This window comes from Trichoplusia ni, chromosome 6 (genome assembly GCF_003590095.1).
Source record: "Trichoplusia ni isolate ovarian cell line Hi5 chromosome 6, tn1, whole genome shotgun sequence".
In the NCBI taxonomy this organism is placed as follows: Eukaryota; Metazoa; Arthropoda; class Insecta; order Lepidoptera; family Noctuidae; genus Trichoplusia; species Trichoplusia ni.
Window position 1 is genome coordinate 2,777,330 of NC_039483.1, and position 22,092 is coordinate 2,799,421.

At 38.4% G+C, this 22,092-nt stretch overlaps 2 protein-coding genes across 4 annotated transcripts; one reads left to right on the forward strand and one right to left on the reverse strand.

The window, feature by feature from the left end:
• Positions 1 to 218: 218 nt before the first annotated feature.
• LOC113494806 (zinc finger protein on ecdysone puffs) lies at positions 219 to 9,274 on the reverse strand. 3 transcript variants are annotated; one of them, XM_026873280.1, is made up of 12 exons: positions 9,135 to 9,274; positions 8,435 to 8,745; positions 7,861 to 8,024; positions 6,714 to 6,972; positions 5,924 to 6,191; positions 5,265 to 5,404; positions 4,808 to 4,962; positions 4,224 to 4,392; positions 3,906 to 3,929; positions 3,303 to 3,414; positions 2,689 to 2,820; positions 219 to 2,313 (listed from the first exon to the last, which is right to left on the reverse strand). In XM_026873280.1, exons 2-12 carry the CDS (start codon positions 8,735 to 8,737, stop codon positions 2,102 to 2,104), a joined length of 1,938 nt encoding a protein of 645 aa, XP_026729081.1. In that variant the 5' UTR covers positions 8,738 to 8,745; positions 9,135 to 9,274; the 3' UTR covers positions 219 to 2,101. The 3 variants fall into 3 exon arrangements, with proteins under 3 accessions (XP_026729081.1, XP_026729080.1, XP_026729082.1); XM_026873279.1 differs by having other exon boundaries at positions 3,303 to 3,423; XM_026873281.1 differs by lacking the exon at positions 3,906 to 3,929 and having other exon boundaries at positions 9,135 to 9,273.
• Positions 9,275 to 9,717: 443 nt separating this feature from the next.
• On the forward strand, positions 9,718 to 21,507 carry LOC113495431 (erythroid differentiation-related factor 1). Its single transcript, XM_026874149.1, has 15 exons — positions 9,718 to 9,992; positions 10,552 to 10,736; positions 11,109 to 11,217; positions 11,810 to 11,947; positions 12,448 to 12,589; positions 12,985 to 13,683; positions 13,963 to 14,156; positions 15,121 to 15,249; positions 15,543 to 16,194; positions 17,410 to 17,568; positions 17,815 to 18,034; positions 18,811 to 18,988; positions 19,128 to 19,267; positions 19,625 to 19,782; positions 20,169 to 21,507. The coding sequence occupies exons 1-15, from the start codon at positions 9,951 to 9,953 to the stop codon at positions 20,549 to 20,551; spliced, it is 3,528 nt and encodes a 1,175-aa protein (XP_026729950.1). The 5' UTR covers positions 9,718 to 9,950; the 3' UTR covers positions 20,552 to 21,507.
• The last annotated feature ends 585 nt before the right edge of the window (positions 21,508 to 22,092 follow it).

Here is a 22,092-nt window from a genome sequence, read left to right on the forward strand (position 1 = left end):
CCTTTGTCCTTCTTGTTCCTGTAGGACACTTCTCTTTTTTAATACATCACATAGAGACCTTTAGTACCTGCTTTCCGCTCCTAAGGTGATCTACTGACCAATTGTAATTTTTAGTACTGATAAACAAGTTATAGATACATTCTTTCATAGAAATCTTTATAGTTAATAATACTACCATATTACTATAGGAAGGAGATGAGAAAGAAAATTAACACAAATATCAAAATGATTGCTTTTATTGAAATAACACATTACATATCATCAATGTTACATATTTCTATGTAGGAATCCCAAACTCTAATCAACCGCATGATTCCCACATTACGCAGAAAAGTAATCTCTAATTACTTAACTGAAAGATATTTAATAAATTGACAAAGCATACTACAATTTCCCTAAAAAACTAAATAGTCTAATACAATAATTATCACACATTTTATAGTTGAAAGTCGCTACAAATAAGTCATTACAAATTGATAATATGCATTTTCAACAGCCAATGTGTAAAAAACTTACGACTAAGAATTTTGAGATACATCAAGTCTTGATTATATTAGCCCTAGTGTGCTTCAAGTAGTTATAAATTTAAACTATACTCTAAGGTAATTGTGCAGTTAAATGCACAAAGCAATTAATAAGATTGTAAAAGAACATACACAAGTATGCACTTTGGAGCCACTCAACTGAAATGAACTAAATAAAGGCCACTTACTTCTAATTTCACAATATTCAGGATAGTAAGAAATTCTTAAATTTTACAACTATTACTAGTAGCTTTAAGATTATATAGTAAGCCAAGTATGAAAGAATTAAATGGTAGTATAAATTCTCTAAGATGAATCCTATCTAATCAATAATTAGCTTCATAAAAAACCCATAAATTATTGAACATATTTGACCCTTAACTTAAAACCTCTTATTACTGAAGGGCCCTAATTAGTGTTTTGGCCAACCAGGATCATTGCACTAAATGAATGTGACAATTAATTTCTGTGTTCAAAAATCCTAATATTGTCTACTACTATAACATTTTGAATAATTAAAGTCTATACAGTAGTCCAAAGTAAAAAGTGTGAGTAACGTTATTTGATTGGAAGACCAACAATGTATATTAATTTCTAGTAAAGAGACTGATGATATTGTCACCATTTTAACATAGGGTTAAATTGATAAACTATTGATACGGGGCCTAAATTACATAAATATATTAAGGGGTCTCCGAAACAGCTAACTGTTTCATTCATCACATTTTGATTTAACACAACTTTGCATACAAGTGACAATCATAATATTGTGTTTGTTATCTGTGGCTGAGTGTTTTGTCTTGTTGACTTTAACCTGTTAGTAATAATCTCAATGTGATAAGCCTAGTCCCTATTGCTAGCTAAGTAGATTGGGCCTTACATGATAATAATACATGTTGGTACAGTTGGCTACATAAAGACTTAAAATAAATAAAAATTATACACTGCTGTGTACAGAAACATTTCAATCACATTATTGTTTATTAAAATGGAGTTTTTCCATGTAATTTATTAATGTATGAGTTTCAAAAGACCAATAAAATGAATTACGTTGAGAGATACATATTAAAATCGATTGCTAATTTCTATAATGATAAAATTATTTTAAATACCGTTTTCTAGATAATAATATTCAAGTCACATGAAAGGTTATAGCAATCTTACTATAACTAAAAGAAAGTATATTTCTTGAAGCTACCTGCACAGGTAGACGCCTCGTAAAATAAGCGATATAAATAAATAATCCTTAGTTGTTTGACTAAACATTATGCCTTGCTCTATCAATTCAACGTTACTTTGTAATAACTTTGTCTCAGATGGTTCGACAAACATATTATAAAAATGTTAGTCCCATATACACAACCAATAGTACCCTGCCTGGTAGTCATGATATCAGCAACTTAAGGCAAGACTTGCTAACCACTCATTTGACCTTATACCACAATTTACAAAAACAATGAATTGTGATTTTTGTTTTTGCAGAACGCCTCTGGTATCTGGAGCAGAGGTTTTGACTGACATAGTTCAATGAGATCTGGGTATAATGTTAAGTCAACACACATTACGTGAGGTTCTGCCTAGTACCGGCCGCGGCCTCTAGCGCGAGGCCTGCCTCTCCCGCGCGGCGAGTTCCGCGGCTTGTCGTCGACGCCAGCCACGACGGTCGGTGTGGGCGTCTTTGGCTTCTCAGGCTCCTGCGGCTTGGCTGGCTGCACTGGTTCAGCGGCTTTAGACTTCTCTTCTTCCGCAGCCTTTGCTGCTTCTTCTGTTTTCTTCTGTTCAGCTTCATCTGAAAGTGTAATGGAATATAGAACTCTGCTTAGTGAGGTTTTTGATGAAGATTGTAAGAAAGGTTAATGAGGAAATTGGTAATTATTTCGTGTTAGATTTATATTTTTATACTCAGTTCAAAAACACACTGTACTGACACAGCTCAACCTACCGCAAGCCATTAGCGCGCAAACACACGGTAAAAAAGCGGCGAAAGCACTACAAGAGTAAGCGAAAACTAAGATGGTAGAGGTATGTAAGTGAAATAGGTGTTATTAAATATGGTTGCAATTTCTTATAACCTACGATCATAATATATATTAGCTTAAGGTCTGAATGTATAGAAAAACGAAAAACTTTAATTGATTTTAGGATTTTTGTAATGTAATCTTACCGGCAGCCTTCTCATCATCGAGGATCTCATCGACGGTCTGCTCCCAGTTGTCCAGCTCATCAGCCGCGCTCATCTCGACGTCATCATCCTTAGCCAGGATGGCATCCTCGGCCGCAGAGTCTAGTGGTTCTTCTGTTAGTGATATGGTTATTATAGAAAATTGATAAAATAAAATAAATATGTTTTGGACATCCAAAGGAAATTACGTGTATTCCCTAAGAATTACAAATAACTATGAAATTCCGAATAAACATTTTTTGAGGAAATGTAAAAATGGCTATGGAATTCAGGATAAATCTTTTTAGAGTTGTCTTGAAACAACATGTTCATTTCAAATCTAAGCACCAGATCAGGTAGTCTCAAGAATAGACTAGACAATTAGTAAGTACTTTAAATTGACCAAAATAACAGAAAAAAACCATTCTTCTCCCTTTGAGTAGACTGTTTGTAGAATATTCCTTCAGATTTTAATAAGCTTGCTAACTATATAAAGAAAAAATATTAATGGAGCTGTGTGTGTAAATTAAGGTCTTGGGTTGTGTGAGATTTTTATCCCAACTTCCCTCCTATACTCTATGCCTTTGTAGTTGAGTTGAGTAAAAGTCTATGCTCACCCTTGCCTTCCTCATGGCCATTCTGTTCGGCTTCCTGCGCGTCATCGATCTTGCGACGCTTGGCCTCGCTCGAGTCCTCAGCATTAAGTGGCCTCTTGCCGCTGTCGGAATTCTGTAGGAACTTAATAAAGTTTAGTATTGTAGTGCTTAAGAAATAATTGTTTTTGTTAGTGCTGTTTTCTAATACAACTGTATAGGTAGTTCATATCCCATCACATACATGCATCTAATCAATAATAAAGGATTTAACTAAATTAAATATACAAACTATATCAAAATCTACACATTTATAGTTAAATAACCATGATATCCTATATTTAGCTACTTTTAAATTCAGTCTTTATTAAGAAATACTTCAATACATTCAAAGACTCCACTTATTTGCCATAACCTGAGAGGATCTGAAGGTCTACCGCCCCATTTTAAGCTAATATTATTGCTGGTGTGAGAGGGGCAAACCACTCTTTGCCATGGAATAGTTTGTGGTACTTCTTCAACTGCAAATATATTAATTAGCTTAAAGCTGTGGTGGTAACCTACTATCACAAAATTAGATTATATGGACAACACAAATACTTTTTCATGCATTTCATGATATCCTACCAGTTTCCCACTATCCGGGTGTGGCTGCAAATATTAAGAGAAGATAGATTTTCGAATTCAGAACTAAAAAACACGTAAGTTCAATATACTGTTAGTTGAATATTCATCAAAATATCAAAATTTTCACCTTATGTTTCATATATAATGAAAGTATGTATCTCATACATAATAGCAAGTGTGAGGGATGGTTTTCTAAGCATTCCTAATGGCAAACTAGCCTCAAAAGCATTGTAATGTATCCTATGTCTTCTGATTAACTTTCTATTAGAAAAATATACTTATAAAAAGATAAAGGAAGGTATAAAAGGGTGTACTGACGAGTTGCGTGCCGCTCTTCTCGGCCAGCAGGCGCGTGAACAGCTGGTGGTGTCGCCAGGTGCGCAGGTGCACCTGCGCCGTGGCGGGGCAGTCCAGCAGCTTGCGGCACAGGCGGCACTGCACGCAGCGGAACTCCGACAGGAACGACTGCCCCACGCCGCGCTCCGTACTGGGACACACGGACATTTCATTTTCATTCACTGATGCAACGGTTTACACACGCCAACGATTGCCCGACTAGTTTCAAACCCAATCGGTGTCCTTAATAATCATAAGCTGAGGTCGCGGGTCGAACATCTTTTAAGTAAGTAAGTAAGTAAATCTTTATTGCATACCATAATAATGAATACTAATTTACTTACTACATAATACATTTATTCTGTATGTTACTGGTAAAACAAGATTCAGTGTATTTTGTCTGCGCCTTAATTGCAACAATCTTATTAAAATGGTACGAAAAATATTTCGTTAATCGCGTCGTTCTATTATCAAAGTTGCATCGTTTCGTCTTTATTTCAAGAGATGTTACAACGAGGACTTTTCCCAATTGCACAACTTACAGTTATCATACATTGAGTACATACCTGTAAGCCGGGAACATGTCTTGCGTGAGCTTGCTGACGTCATCGCCCTCATTGTAGTCTAGCACGGTGTTCTCTGAATCGATCGAGTCTAGCTTCTTGGGCTCGACATCAGGCTTGATATCAGCATTGTCTTTCTCTTTCTTGATGGCATCCTCCTAAAAAAAAATTCGAAAAAATTCAAGGAATAAAATCCGCCAAAAAAACTAATATAGGATTAATTTTTCACATTTTATGAAAATGGAAAAACAATTCAACACAATCACGGGCAAATGCACAAAAGCAGTCGTTCGCGCGTAGTGTAACTGATAGCATGTATGGTAAATTATATCGATACGATATCATTAGGATCGTATTTCTTAGATCATCCACACAACTATATTTTTTTTCTACATTCTTCGACCACTATTATGATTTATCATATTATATGAGCAATATTATAATCTTTATATTAACTCACCTGGTTATCAGTCTTCTCTTCCTTAACCTCGGCATCATCAGCATCTTTATCATCATCCTTTTTGTCATCGTTCCGGCGGCGGCGCTGCCGATCCTCGCGCAGGTACAACTGCTCCATGTTCAACGTTGATATCACCATCACTGTTGAAGATTGGGATATTAAATTGCTTGTTTGAGGTTAGTAAACATTTTAGTCGCGAATAATTTATTCAAAGCATTTAAAGATTTGTGTGGGGACAGCACAGAGACTGCTCACTATCTCCTCGTATTGTAATTGTCTTAAGCAGTTGTAGTTGCGAGAATGGGATGGACCATTTCGCGGCAGCGACATGCTTCCAAAACTTAAGAAGTAGTGTTTAGTCCCGAGTTTAGACCTAATATCCAGTTATGAAATACCATAAATTTTGTTCTGGAGCCACTTATTGCATTTTGTGTAATTTTATATTAAAATAGTGAGTGGTTGAGGTCACCACGCCAAACCCACTGCGAGCGTCGTGTCGCGTGTTCGATCCCGCGTAGGACAAGTGTTTGTATCATTTGTGTGATCCACGAATGCTTGTTCTGAGTCTGGGTGTCTCACCCCTCGCGAAACAAGGATTTCGAAGCGAATTCCTTACCGTGGGAGTAGTTAAAAAAAAAAAACAATAGTACTTCACATACCTTCAGGCTTGGGCTTGGTGATAATCTCCTGCTTATCCTGCATGTTCTTGAGATGCTCAGCAGTCAGCCTGTGTTCGTCCAGCTCGATCCTGGTGGGCATTTCCTTGTGGCAGGACGTGCAGGTGGGGTGGAGGTACTTCTTGAGCTTGCGATGGCCGACGGTGGTGCGGTGGATGGCGCCGTCCGCCGCGTACATATCGCACATCGCGCAGTAGAAGTCGCGCGCGGGCTGCTGCCCTGCCTTGCGGGTGCGTTTCATCTCGCGGATCTGTTAATGCAAAAAAATATTTGATTAGTTCATAAAAAAATAACTAGTGCTTCTTGTCGCGGCGAATTAATTATTTACGTACAATTCACTTTTTCAGCAGTTTCCATTATATCGACTGTTTATGACTTGTCGCCAATAAATCGTGTCGACTAAGTATATGTTAACTCCTTGAAAACACGATGATTTGTCGTCACGACACCTTGGCAATAAGCCTTTGCATTTACACCTGCTAACCTTACCAACACACAGAGTAACATAAGTTAGTGGATAATAACTTTTGTAGAACCGCAGAGGGTAGTAAAGTGGTAATAGGTGTGGTGACTTATAGCACTGCTATCTGCTATTCGAGTCGCAATCGGCAGTTCCATCATCAGTGCTAGTGGATTTAAGCCGCTCCGGGATTAGATTTCGCGTAATACAAAAGTTATGGCAATCATATGATTTAAAGACCATAGAGTAATATCGGTTTTTTTGCTAACAAGATAGCTTAAAGTTTTACAATAAGCCTTTGGCTATACAAACCTTGAATTCCTGCCTCATGGTGTCAGCAGTAAGCGCATAGCTCTCAGCAGTCTTCGTCATCATGATGGCATGGGCTCTGCCACTCAGATGGTTCTCAAAGGACCTGCCGTCCCACATGCTCTTGTTGCAGATGTGACACTTCAGCAGCTGAGGGTTGATATCATCGTATCTCGTCTTGGGAGCCTCCTTCTTCACTTCCTCATCCTTGTCCTTATCTTGCTGGTCTTGAGCCTCTCCTTCTGTGCCCTCATTGGTTTCACTGTGGGAAACTTCATTGGTAAACAGAGTATCTATACATTTTTGATGGACTAATAGGTGTGGATTGTATATATAGGCGCAGTTTTTAAACTGCCTAGCTTTCAGTTCGAAAACGCATTTAAAACATAGCAATCTCTTTGTGTCCTGTTTTTCTAGTTTTTTTGGCAGGGGTCTAGCATGTTTTGGATATATAAATAAAAAGGTTGAAATTGATGAGTGGGAAATATATAGATAATGCAGTAATTTGGTGATATTGTAGGAAAAACTTTGGGATAAGGTAAAAATAATAAGATATTATGTCCAAATCAGCTGTTTACCATTTGAAGGATTTATTTTGTCATGCTTGTAACTGAAAAACTCAAAATTAGTGGGACATAGCACAACAATATAATTGAACGAAACATAAAGATGGGAAGACTTAACTAGTAAGTTACAAAACTGGCGAGAGTATATTTGTCAAACAGTATATTATATGCATACACACTTACCAAGTCGTAACAAAACTATATCTATCGTCCGTGACAATCCATAAAAGCAAGCGTTAACATTAGGCTTATACATGTGCAAAAACCAGTGGCACACACTGTTGGTAAGTCCCAAGTGCATGGTCCACTAGTGGGGAACTCACAGGATAGACAGATAACTATGATATACCTGCCTATGGTGAAGACAATTTTCATAGAGCAGTAAAACAAACTTCAAGATTTGTCATTGAAATGCATTCATACCTCAAATGAGGCAGAAACTAACATAATGCCAATTCGGCTAAAGTTCAGAGGCCGGTGAACGTAAAGTGTTAACAGAAACTTATACACAGCGAGGCAAGGCCTCAACAGAGGCCCAAGAAATTCGGTGTCACCACCGGAAGGAAACATTCAGGGTTCCTTACCTCTCCTTGACAGGTTTAGCCTTTGAATCGGCCTCCTTTTTCGGGGAGCTCTTGTTTTGTTGCCTCTGACCATCATTGGGCCTATATGGTTTACGATTGTTGTTGATACGCTCACCGGAGCGATTGTAAGTTCCCGTACGCCGGAAATTACCTTGATTGCCCATCTAAAGGGAATTGATCAGAACATATTTGTTAGTACGAAAGCTGCCAGGCTCTATGAGCCACAGAGAGGTGCTGAAATTTGAAATACTTCAGGTTTTTCATTAAATATGTGATTATGAACATTATGTGAACTTAACGGACGATTCTTGGGTTACAATATAAAGAGGCTTCCACTTGATTAAATTTTTTTCCATGCATGAAGATGATAGAATTTATACTATTAAGGAGGATTCATCATACTTGTATTCAATAATTTTCAAGATTATTCTTTATGACTGAGGTGGTATTAATAATACCAAATGTCTAGAAATTTGGATAAACAGGTTATTGTAACTGTAAAATTAGGTTTATGGTTCATTTAATACTTTTTATTAGGTTATCTGGTTGAGTCTACATTTTCACTATTACTCACTCTGTTGGGCCCATAACCACGGTCATACCGACCCATGTTGGGACCAAAGTCCCTTCTAATTGGCATGTCGAGGAGTGAAGGGACAGGGTTCTGGCGCGGCTGGAGCAAGTTGATGATGTTGCTGGCTAAAGCGAGGGTCGCCTCGGTGGAGCCCCCGGACAGAGGGAGCAGGTTAGGAAGGCCACCCCCAGGGCCGCCGCCCTGCCACGGAGATACTCCACTGCGCCCGAAGTTCTTGCCGCGGTCATTGCGTTGGAAGTCCATGCGACGCCCATTACCGTTTTGGGGTCTTCGGTTTGCCATTTTTTGACCTGCCATATACAATTGTCTAGATTTACAAACTTTAATTATAAGCCAATAAATTGATAGCCATGTAATTAGCATGGTGTTTTAAACACTGACCTAAAATGCTGCCAATGTAGTGTTAAAATGTTGCCGGCCGGCAGAAATGCAAATGGTGACTCAGTTTTATTGATTTTTAAACTATGCTTAATCAGTGCCTGGTTCAACAACATTTATGATAAAGAATGTTTACTGTAATAATTTGCAGTCTTGCCGCAATGACACATTTCAATCTAGAAAACAAAATGAATACTCGGAGCGTTGCTTACGTAGTCCGTTTCGGTATTGATTTTTCATTTACGGATAGCAGAAACTAAGCAAAACTCTTGGAATAAAAACTATTATGCGTGATACTTACAATTATACTCTTGAAATGACTTTGCGTGTTATTTAAATAGCACAAAATAATGAAAAGTTGAGACTTTACGGAGAAATAACAACACTTCACTTCACCAAGCCAGCCAAGCAAGACTGAAGGAAGAAAACTACCGCACGCAAGTAAACGTCAAACAGTGCGAAAATGGCCGATGCATTTATTTGCGCTTGGCAATAGAGCAGCGTCTATTGATTGCCCATAGACAACGGAAATAAAATTGGAAATTTTGATTTAAATTGTACCCTCAGTCTTAAATAAAATTATTTTGTAATAAAAATATAATAGTTTGCTGGAAAATCAAGTCTAGTCACTAAGCCTAAAATCTGGTTTCTACGGATGACCATTAATAAAAACAACATTTAATTTATATTTTAACTTACAATAACCATTTTAACTCAGAGACGAAATGTGTAATAAATACTATTTATATATATAATTTTAGAGTTTGATACATTGCGCGTTGTAAACTAAACATTGTTTACATTCCGGAGTCAGCAAATTAAACGTCAATGTGAGAAGGTGACACAAGGCTTTTTTTCTTCTTTTTTTCTACTCAATTGCTGAAGCTCGAAAGTAGACCGTATTTCAATAGTACAAAATATTAGTTCAAATGACAAGTGTCTTCTGTCACATTGGTTGTTCAGACATCTGCGATCGCGAATGTTGATGTCTTGGTGAAAAGAAATAAATTGTAAACCCACGTAAAGTTGAATAATATTCGTAATAAAAGCGCGCACGTGCTGCCGTATGCTGTTGGAGAGACTAGTTTTATGTGCGAGTGTTTTTTAATTCTCCAAAATGGAAGACGTAGAAATTGAAAACGATCAAAAACGAACCAAGGTACTGTGTGCTTTTTTCTAGAATATTTTGAGGTGTGCTTCGTACCGCACTCAGTATTTATACTAGGAAATTAAAAACGCGAGTATTATGATAACAAAAGCAAAGGAAGGTGAAATTATCTCCTAAAAAAAATACCACGCGTATTTATTAATAAAAAAAAATCAGTTTTGTTGCAAAACAAACTTCTGCTAAAGATGATTTGGAGAATAAAAGACTTTAATTTTGAATCCTCATTTACTAACTATAACAAATTGTTTTTACTTATGACTGAAACATTATACTTAAAATACTCTCTTTTTTTTAAGAATCTGTATTATTAAACATAAAATTTTATGACTATAGAAATCTAATAATAGAAAATTGTCAAAATTTTAAGAGTATATCATAATCATTGTTTAGTGTATAAAAAAAAGAAACAGCTGTGTAAGTTGCAATACTAAACAATATTGCCTAACGTAAATTACTCACACTCTGATACAGCTTTTTTTTGTGTTTTTTTCTACTAAGTCACTCATCATAGCAGTTATATTATTCTCTAATTAAAAAATACACTCTCCAGAGCCGCAGCCCATCTCCAGGTATCAAATCAACCGCAGTGGTGAAGTACACTGCGTTCCAGAGCCCTGTGGGCTATGCCCGGCTGCAATGTAACACTGATCTCAACATGCCACCGTCCAACTGGAGCGCGGCTATAGACTCATACGGAATGAAGCAGATCCTGGCTGGTAGTCCTGGCTTCTCTAGGTAAATATTTTTTTTTGATGTTACTGTTTTGTACATTATCTTTAGTTCTCTATAACCCTCTATCTTTAGGGATATATGCCTCTTGCATTTTCTTCCACTGTTTTGGATAGATCAGCAGAACTTATAATTATTAGAAATATAATTTACTTTGTAAATTAAATAACCTTTAGCTTTCACAAAAGAATATTAATATCATAATTCTAATATACCACATATTAAGGTTTCTGATGACAACATATAGTTTATATCTATGACAAAAACAACTTCCCTACAAATTAATTTAATGTTATACTGTGAGATTTTTCAGCTAGCAAAGTTCTAATACTACTTTATATTTTAAACTGTTCTTAAATAAGCCTTATTTGTCAACAGCTTTAGGATGGCTCAAATGTTCCCGGACTGTGTGGGAGACGTTGATGTGATATCAGGTGCGGAGTGCATCAAGAAACTGCTCAAGTTGCCCTACCAGCCTAATGGAACTGTGAGTCATTAACTTGATTTCCATAATTATGGTTGGTAATAGCCTTGTGGTGTGACCCATGAAATGTGATGTAAATAATCACAGGTTTGAAACCCTCTACTAAGATGTTCAAATTGATATGCATACAATCAAAATCAAAATCATTTATTGGAACAAAACCTAGTGAATAACATTAACAATATTGTGAGAAAATAAGGGTACCCTAGAATTTTTGAGATGTGAGTGGCCTAACGGGCAACTTAAAAGCTCTGACTCTAGGTTGTACAACCCTATGAAAAGAAGAAAATACAGAATAGAATAGCCAAACTGCAATACATTTATTGGTAATAAAATATTTTTGCAGTTTTTCAATAGTGAAGATGAGCTTTGTTAATTAACAAATTGGTAAATTAGTATACTCAAAAAAAATATGGTTGTGACATTTATACTATCTTATATGTGTGTACATTTTTTTACAAAGATGGAGATTCTCCAAAAAACAGATAATCACACACATACACACCCACCCACACATATTTACTTTATTCTGTAATCATACGCATATACACTACACACACTTTCACCTTTATGAGTATAATTGGGTTGTCCTCAGGTGAGCATGATGGTGCACCGTGTGGAGAATACGTTACTCCTCGACGACTTCGACGTGTACGACTACCTCATGAAGTCGGAGTGGTCCTGGCTCAAGGACTTCTTCTACGAGAACATATTGAAAACCATGTCGGAACAGGTATGTGGGAAAGTAACAGATTAGTGGAATTGCTGGTGAAGAATTAAAAATAAGAATGAGCATAGGAACAATGGGATTGATTCCTGGACTGTTTTTAGCAGTCTAGCTAAGCAGATAGGCTTCGCAGTAATAATCTTTGTAACGTTTAGAAAATTGGAATATTCAAATATAAGCACGGATTACTTATTTATTAACATGGGTTCAAAGTATTATTATAGACAAGTGCAACAAAAAGTCAATAGTTTATTACGAAAAACAATATTGCAACTCCCCCAATTTTTATTATTTGTGCAAAAAAGACTCAGGAAGCCAACTTTAACCTAACCTTGTGTAAATTATTAAATGATGCACCGATTTACTCACGTGTATTTATCGGGAAAGCCCGACTGGTTTCGGACCCAACTAGAGTCCCTAATCATGAGCTAATGCTATGGGGTCGCGAGTTGAACAACTTACTATAAAGTTATAGCTGTGGTTGGTGACGGTGTGTGTGTATGTAGGAGCGTATGGGCCTGACGCTGGCGCCGGCGCCGAGCTCGGCCCTGCAGCTGACGCGCGCGTTCCTGTCGCACAGCGTGGCCGCGCGCCCGCCGCCGCAGCCGCTGCCGCCGCTCACCAGCGCCATGTGTCTGCCAGGGAAACGTATGATCATCATTTATTATGTTTATTATTGGTTATGATGACGGTTTTTAAGTGCTGAATTTTATTTGGTGATGCCTTTACATTTTTATTGTGACAAGGTTTCAGCGCATTAGCAGTTATTCTGATAAGGTTTAGTAGCTTGCCAGGCTTATACCTTTTCAAAGAGCATTCAAATTCGTGAAAGTAAATGATACTTTGCACATTTTAATGACTGCTAAGTTAATACAGAAATAAATATATTTTTTTGCATTAAAAACGATCCTTTCTCTAAAATTTTGCAAACATGAAACCTTACGATTTTTTTTAGTGTATCATAATTAAAAAAATAATCATTTGCATCATCTAAAATGTACACGTTTATACCTGCTTACAATTTAATGAAGCAATACACTTAGGTCCATTCCTCCCGGAACCGGAAACTCGTACCGAGGAGCCTCCAGACGAGCACCTCTACAACCGCAACGTTCTCTGGACATTCGAGGACATCCAAATGCTCATCGGAAGCGACCTGCCGATCTTCGGCGACAAGGACCGGCCCTGCGTCAGTCTGCGCCTAAGGGACGCGAGGGAACCGATCAATGTCCTCACAGGCATCGACTACTGGCTAGACAACCTCATGTGCAACGTCCCTGAAGTCTTAATGTGCTACCATCTAGATGGCATAGTCCAAAAATATGAACCGATGAAAACAGAAGACCTTCCCAATATGGAAAACTCAAAATTCTCCCCAAAAGTCATAAGGAATGTTGCCCAAAATATACTATCCTTCCTCAAATCCAATGCTACGAAAGCTGGCCACACTTATTGGTTATTTAAAGGGCCACAAGACGACGTCGTCAAACTATACGACTTGACATCCCTATGCCCTGATAATTTAGACAATCCCTTCACGACTCCTGTTGCTATGCTGCTATACAGAGTGGCCAGGAACATGATAGTGACGAACAGGTCGAGACATATCAAGCAGCTGTTGGAACATGTCATAGAATTGTTGAAAGTGGAGATGTACCCTCATATAGTGGCGTCCTCTCATTATATGTTGGCTGATCTGTATGTACCAGCTACTACCAATCCTGCTAACCCTGATTTTAAAGGTAAGATTGATTCTTTATATTGTCTAAGTTTTTTTTAGTTTTGATGTTATTTTAGACATCCTCTGATTTATTTTCGATTTGTTGTGGTACCGCTAGACAGTTTTTTGACATTTAATTTGTCACAATTTTAGAGAGTGACTTTCAAAATGAAAACTATCTGCTTATGTATCATTCTATCTTGCCTATGTGAATACCATGTCCGCCCTTAAGAAATGTTTACCAAATATTTTAAATCTTTTGATTACATAAAACAACTTTTTACAATAACCCAACTTTTAGAAGAAACCTCGGACTGCGATTGCGAAGACACAGATTACGTAGCGGACTACCCTCCCGACACGGAGGATATCTGCGAGGACAAGACAGTTGACGTAAAGGAGAGGGCCAAGAGCGAGGGAAACTCTCTGGCTGTTCAGATGCAGGGGCTGGATCTGCGGGATATAGGAGATAGGGTGTATAAGGATACCAGAGGGGTGAGTGTGATCCGTCTGTAGATGCTAGTGACTTGTGAGGTTGTCAGTGTGAAAGAAATGGCTGGTTGTTCAGATGCAAGGGCTCGACTTAAGGGATATAGGAGACAGGGTGTATAAAGATACCAGGGGGGTAATTATGACCTCTACTGTAGATGCTAGTGACTTGTGAGGTGGTTGGTGTGAAAGGTGCAGGGGCTCGACTTAATGGATATAGGGGACAGGGTCTATAAGGATACAAGGGGGGTGAGTGGCCTTTAAATTATTCCATCTACTTAACCTTGACCGCACGCAGTAGATCTGTGCTCGTCGTTAGTCGCGAGTTCGATTCGACAGGAATTAGTATGACCACAAAAGCTTCAAATACATAATTCAAAAAATTAGTATTTTTTTACACTTGGTGTAAAATAACATTCTAGTTGCACTATGTTTCATATTGGAAGGTACACAGATATAGTTTGGCTACAATTTTCAATTTATACAGCCTTATAAAACGATTACATCATATTATGGTTGTTCTGAGTCTGGGTGTCTTTGTGAATGTGATTTGAATAAAGCTCCCAGCTACACAAAATTATAGCTTTAGTGCTTGTGTCGCTTAGTAAAAAATAACCTCAGATGCTATTACGTTCTCCTGTTGGCCTTTCATCTTCATCATCCAGTCCAAATTACTATTTGCAGGTTATCAGTCCCTAGGTCTAGCTGTAAATTGTTGCAAATACGGAATACGTTTTTTCTCTTTGTAACATGGCCACGGAAAAAATATCAGGATTTAGTAATAGTTTCATCATCATCATCTCAGACTATAGCTGTCCACTGCTGGACATAGGCCTCCCCATACGATCTTCAGCGCGACCGGTTCATTGTCACCTGCGTACCACGAAACCCAGCGGCTTTCACCAGTTCGTCGGTCCAGTAACAGTTTGCTTACGGTTTGAGTTCACTAGAACGGTGTTTATTTTCCCAGGAGAGAAAGCACGCGTCTTGTACTAGCAGTACCCTGGGCTCGCAGCCTCCCGACCGCTGCGGGCGGGCGCTCTCACACGCTCTCAAGGGACTGCTAGCGCTGCATCATGTTACTATCATGAAGTCTAAGGTATGTAGAAAGGCTTTGTACCGTTGAATTATTTATAAAATACATTGTATGACAATTTTTTTAGATTGAGCTCAAGGTCCAAAAAATATATTATGTCGGGTCCAAAAATATTTATTTGAAATTTAAAGAAATATACAAATAATATTATCGACTACAAATATTCAATTCGTGGAGTTTTGAGTTTTCTTGCTTTCAATTTCTATATCTGTAGCGTACCATGGCAGATCATAAGGCTCTCCTCCCACACTAGAAAAGTAGATAATATAATTAATACGAATAATAACATCCAACAGGAAGAAGAACGCGACCGAATAAAACAACAAATCATAAACGAGGAACAACATCCCAAAATGGCGAATCCATTAGAACCGATCAAAATGAATTACGAACCAATCACTAAGAAGGTCGAAAACAAAGAGCACACCTCTCGCAGCCGCAGACGAAAACGCGAGCGAAAGACCAGCGAGAAATCCGGAAACTGCCTCATAGAGTCCACATCGACCATAGACAAAAACGCCATACAAGTGCTCAAAGAGAAAAAAGTCTACCCAACATGGCACGAACCGAATCGAGACGACAAATTCGCTTGGAAACTCCACCTCAAAACTCTATTATATGAGAAGATTTGTCTTTGCTACGCGACCTTAGCAGAATACAGTTACAGCAACGAGCAATACGGTTTCTCATTAAAATACATAGACATGGCGAGTAAATGCCAGAAGTTATTATCTAATATGATTATTAAAAGCAAAGTTGTTGATGTGGTGTGTTTGATGGGCCGTGTGGGAGATAATTACTTTCAAATGAGCAAGAAGTGGCATCGATTGGAGCAGTTTAAAAAGCAGTTTGAGACAGACCATGATATTGATAGCAGGATTAAAGTGGAGTTGGAAAGTGATATGGCTGAGGAAGTGGAGAATGTTGGTGCTAATGAGTTTGATCTGAGTGAGTATATTATATGTTCTAGAAGATTTTTAGTGGTAATTCTTCGTCTTTATAGTATATACTAGCTGTTGCCTGCGACTCTGTCCACGTGGACAGTTTACAAATGCATAAAAATATAGCAAAATGGTCTTAAAATCCATCCAGTAGTACTGGCGTGAAAGCGAAACAGAAAAACAAGATACTTCTCATTTATAATATGAATATGCATTAGCATTCACTGCTGATTTTTTGTCTTCCGTGGTATGGCATGTTTTTCCATTATTGAGCATTTCTAAGTGTTGCTAATGGCCTTTGCACACGGCGTATTTTTATGCGCTGACAACGCGCGTTTTTGATGAGCACGTCGTTTGCGTTATCAACGCGTATTAGCAGATTGTATGCGTTTGTATCGATACAAACGCAGGATTTTCTTACTGTTTTATCGAGTATATCATTGTTTTAAAATCAGCACGAAGGCTAGCGTGAGCAGTGTTGTCTCGAGGCCATCGTAATACTGTAGTCACAATTCTTTAAAAATGCATCTGCTGTCTGCGCATTAGTATCGCTAGATCCGCGCGCTCACAGCGCGTTCCTATCGAGTTATCTGCGCGTTTGTAGCGATACAAGCGCGAGCATCGTGTGCAGAGGTCACAGCGCGTCGATGGCCCTGCGTTTGCTAAGCGTCCTAGTTGCGTACAACGCGCGTCGTCGGCGCGTTAAAAATACGCCGTGTGCAAAGGCTCTAACTAACGTTGTTGGATGCAATTATTTACACGGATGTTTTAAGACTGCAGTTTTTTTACGACTCCCACATTGAGGAATTTATACCTGCTTCACAAATCTTCAAGTCATATAATTTCAAGCACAATACACCCAGACTCGTGAAAAGCTTTCTTCATTATAATTGCGGAACTAGAGTCGTTAATATTAACGATTCTTTAGTCCTTAAACACATGCTACTATAAACAAAAACTTTTGATTTTGTCTTAAGAGTCATTTCTATAACTTGAAAGCTCTACTTGAATTCAAATAATTAGAGTGCTTGCCAAGCGCAGCGTGGAACGGCCACCTGCCAGATAGACCGACGACCTGGTGAAAGCCGCTGGGTCTCGTTAGATGCTGGTGGCAATGAACCGGTCGCGCAGGAGAACGTATGGAGAAGCCTATGTCCAGCACTGGGGAGCTATAGAGAGATGCTGATGATGATGATGAGATTATTGTTATTTCCCCCGGCAGACATCTCTCTCCCCCCGAGCGAGCTGGAGGCCATGCTGTGGTCGTGCGCGTGGTACCGGCGCGCGGCGGCGGCGCCCAACGCCAAGCGCGCCGAGCTGCTGCGCCGCCTCGCCTCCGTCGGGAACGAGCTCGCCGTCCGGCACATGCACGACGCGCAGCGTGAGTCACACACACACACACACACACACACATACACCATGACATAATGACTTTTTTTTTACCAAAGTTAATCTAAGTTAAACCTAACAGAATAATCCAAGTCATTTTTTTATGTTAAAGATTAACGAAATACAAAGTTTTCATGTAAACGGCCATTTTTATGAATTCAAAATTCTCTCTCATCACCATCACCATTCGTCTAATTTAAAATATCTCCGTCATCACCTCAAAAACTTCCATCCACAGAAATATACGCTAAATACGATAGCGAGCCGGACAAAAAGGATCCCAAAGCGAAGCTCCTTCTGAAACAGTTCACGGCGACCTCTCGCAAGTCGCTGGAGTGTCTGGACGAAGCCACCGAGATCTTCCAACAAGTCAACGACACTCCGAACCTCGCGCTGTTGTACTGTAACAAGGGGAGGTATATGCGGTTCAGGGCGCATTGCTCGCCGGGAGGATTTACGTGAGTATATGTTTGTGTTGTAAAGAGGTTTCTGAATGGATTTTTGTTTTGAAAGGGATGTTGTGCCATGAGCGTTGGATAGACAAATTTGAAATTGTAGTTTTAAATCCAGCAGGTACGAATTTCTTTTTGAACTCATGTGCGTATTATAATGTATTTATCACTTTAGCACAATTTGGCAAGTGATAATTACTTGAATCTAAAACGACGAAGGAAGTCATAGGTTTTTTTTTGTAAACTGGAACAATTATTGGTGTATGAGCTGTACGAAAAGAAGATAAGGGTTTTACTAACGGAGCTTTACGGATATTATGTACACGTAAATCTGTTCGTAACACATCCTCTCGATGTTTTTTCTCACACATTAATGCCTATTGGAAAATTTCATTTCTTTGTCGTCCTTTCGCCTTGCCTTTAGTCTTTGCGAAAGCTTCTAATCTACCATTCCATATTATTTTTGACTTATTTTTTGTCATAGTTTTACGTTATTTTCACTTCGAAAAATAAAGTTTCTATAGCATTTTGTTTGCTAATAGTCCTAAGGATTGCTGCACACGATTTATCAGCCAGAATTACAAAACGCTGCCACCATGATATATTTCCATAATTTTCATCCTCTTATTTCTTTTGGAGAATCCACGTGGAGTGACCAATAGCTTGAACTTTTTTGATTATGTATGAAAAGTATAGGTAAACCTGTAGGCAATCTATCAAACGCTTCGATTTGTGGTTGTGGTTTGTTTGCGGCGACTTTAACAAGTGTCCCCATGTGGCAGTACGGAGAAGCGGCGCCTGTACAGCTCGGCGGAGCAGCTGTACGCGGCGGCGCTGGCGCTGCTGGGCCCGCGCGAGGCGTGCGGCGCGCGCGCCGTGTGGGAGCTGGTGGCCTGGGAGCTGTCCTGCCACGTGTACACGCGCGCCGTGCTGTTGCAGGACCACGCCGACCTGCACTGTGTGAGCTGACTACCCTGTAACATACTACTAGCTGTGCCCCTGCACTGTCACTCGCGTTGAAACTTGGAAGTTAACAACAAGTTTTATTTTGTGTGATAACAAGTCTATTATTATTAATATTCTAATGTTGTATATACAGGAGGTGTCAGAAGTAGCGGATGCTCTGAAGCACGCCCTAAAGTCGTGTCTGCTGAGTCCTGGCCCGCGCCAGTATCTGTACCAGTTCAGAGCCGCCATGATATACCACAGACTAGGGTCGCTCTACCATTCACAATACAGGTAACTTAAAATAAATTAGATCATACTTTTTCATCACTATGTTCACGTATTGTATTTTCTTATTAAATGATGCAACGGTTTATTAATTTGTTTTTATCGGGATTGATCGACTAGTTTTGGCCCCTCCGGAGTCCTTAATCATGAGGTGACGCCGATGAATCCGTATTTCGTCTGTTGCATCGTTTAATTATGAATTATTCTCACGATTGTTAATATGAAATTAAAGTATAGTCATTCCTTTCGAAAAAAAATCTTAGTAATTACACAATTTCAAAGTTATTTGATATTGAAGTCGACACTATCATTTTTACATTCTAGATTCTGACTAATAATAATCTTAACCCCATTTTCTCACAGAATAACACAAGAAGACGGTCCGAAACGTCGTACATTACTGAACGCCACTCGTACGAACTACGAGCAGGCATCGAACATGTTCGCGAGCTTGGAGGACCCCGGCATGTTCCTCACTGTGCAGCTGGAGCATGTGGCCGTGCTCGAGACACAGGCGGCAGGTAATATGGGGGAGGGGGGGGGGTAGTAGGGGGGATATCGAGTAGGAGATATTCTTAAATCTGAAGTGAAGAAAGTCAAGAGAGAATGCCTTTAACGCGATACTATAAAATCCATTGTATTTCTGAACATACGAACGAAAACGATTTGTATAAGACTTGATGAGGGACTAGAGTCATCATTGTAACGTTTTGAAAGTGCCTGGAAAGCGGCCTACTTGAAATAAAAACTTTTCATTTTCATTTTTGATTTTCATGTGATTTTCATTTTTGATTCAATCCCAAGACAGGCTAAGGATATACCGCAAAAATCTACTTAAGTCAGCCTTAGCACCAAAAACAACGTTACTTTAACCAAATAAACTTAAAGCATTTTTTTCCTTTCACAGTGACTCCGAACCTCAAACTGAAATCCCTCCAGTCAGCTGTCCAACTCCTGCGTCAGTGCCACTCGATCATGACAGTGTTAAAAGAAAAAGACCCTGACGAACAAAAAGAACAGACGAAAATCGACGAAAATGACGAGAAAATCATAAAAACAGAACATAGTCTACTCTCGTTATACGAGAACCGACTCCATTTTATACTGAAAAGTATAATACAGTATTGCAGATCGAAATCCAATAAGGATTATGAGAAGATCACTGATTTACACAAGAAATTGTACTGCGCTAGTCTTAAGATTAAAAAGGATGGTGATATAAGGTTGTATGCGGCGAGTGTGTGTGATGTACTGGTGGATATGGATGCTATCAGCAAGGAGTTTGAATAGATAACTTGTTATTTACTATCTGGGGTTCAAGGACGAGAGTTTATTTGGGTAGCGACAGTGTTGAAATGTATTTTAGTGATACAATGGTTTGCTTAGGCGTGTTTATCGCTCGCCCGACTAGTTTCGACGAAATTAGACCCAGCCGCGTCGGCCAGTTTAGGATTCCGGTTGGATCCGAAATTAGTCGCGCGATCCCGATAAATACTTATGAGTAATCCAGTGTCTTATTTAAGTTAAAATCATGGTCACAAAAGTTCCTATATAAAGTGTAAAGAAGGTATTATGCTTTACAATATACCTATATAGGCGCGTATTCTTGAGTCGACTAAATATTACTTCTAATGCCTTCAAGAATCGCAGCCGTGCAACAAGTAAAAAAAGACAGCCTTTGTCTATATGGCGGCTTGTTTCTCGATACACTATTTCTATTGAATTAAGCGCTCGCCCTTTTGCCCAACCAACTATTAGGTTCGACTGTTGTCCTTGTGAGAAAGGGACTCGCTTCCAAACTGACAACTTTTAAGAGACGGAAGGTGTGTTGCTTAAGGAGTAAACTAAAATTATGTCATATTTTTTGGCTTTATGGAAGTAGGGTTGGACGTTGTGGATTGTACCCACTTTATAATGCTTTTTTCTAGATTTTTTGAGTTTTGACTATTTGTTAAATTAATACAAAAATAATGGATGTATCTTGGTCCGAATTGTGTTAAAGACTTCTTAAACTCAAATCTGCCGTTGGCCGTTGCCGGTTGGTTGCGAATTTACATGAAAAAATGACAGATTTTTTGTCAGAAATATTTTAGTTGTTAAGATAGGCTTTTCTAAATGTTTTATGACTAATTTAACATTTTATCATAAAGCTTTAGATATTGTTTACTGTACTTACGAGTATCGACATTTTGCGTTTGCGAAAAAATGCAATTAATAGACAAAATATATGTAAAAGTATGTGCAAAGGAAATTTAGGTATAACAGCTCCCAAAATAATTTGATTTATATTTTTCAACCGACTTAGACTTAGTTAGGAAGACGATGTCCATTTTATATACTTACCTTTTTTAATTCTGACAACACTCCTAAGCTAATGTTGCCATTAAAAAATCTCTTTAAGATTTATAAACTATTGAATTTAAAGTCTTACTTAGATAGGAATTAATTTAGCTAAACAATTGTATGTGTGTTTTGTCATTATTATGTATTCTGTAAAAAGCTGTTGAGGTTAAGAGCAGAACACAAACTATTCTGTATGTTAAAGAAAATTTAGTAAAAAGTATATTTGAACTTAATTTGGCCGCGTAAACTATTGAAAACACTTGATTTTATACGTATATTTAATTAAGTTGGGCCACGTTTACTATTGAAAACACTTGTTTTTTTTTATAGAACCATACATTTTTTGAGTAATTTTTCTAGACCCACTGTTCGGCTAAGACTCGTTACACAAATAAATCTTTGGTGTGTCAGTTGCTTAAAGACTAATATATAATGATAATAATATAAAATATAGAATATCAGGTATCAAATCTTTTTTTTATCTTATA

What these genes read in the sequence shown, in the direction of transcription:
- LOC113494806 (XM_026873279.1), bottom strand. Translation starts at nt 8,737, where the DNA reads ATGGCAAACCGAAGACCCCAAAACGGTAATGGGCGTCGCATGGACTTC. An exon ending in GCTAAACCTGTCAAGGAGAG is followed by an intron (nt 6,973 to 7,860) that starts GTAAGGAACCCT and finishes AGTTTCCCACAG; the next exon opens with TGAAACCAATGAGGGCACAG. An exon ending in CACCAAGCCCAAGCCTGAAG is followed by an intron (nt 5,405 to 5,923) that starts GTATGTGAAGTA and finishes AATCTTCAACAG; the next exon opens with TGATGGTGATATCAACGTTG.
- LOC113495431 (XM_026874149.1), top strand. Translation starts at nt 9,951, where the DNA reads ATGGAAGACGTAGAAATTGAAAACGATCAAAAACGAACCAAG. An exon ending in CCTACCAGCCTAATGGAACT is followed by an intron (nt 11,218 to 11,809) that starts GTGAGTCATTAA and finishes GGTTGTCCTCAG; the next exon opens with GTGAGCATGATGGTGCACCG. An exon ending in TGAAAACCATGTCGGAACAG is followed by an intron (nt 11,948 to 12,447) that starts GTATGTGGGAAA and finishes GTGTGTATGTAG; the next exon opens with GAGCGTATGGGCCTGACGCT.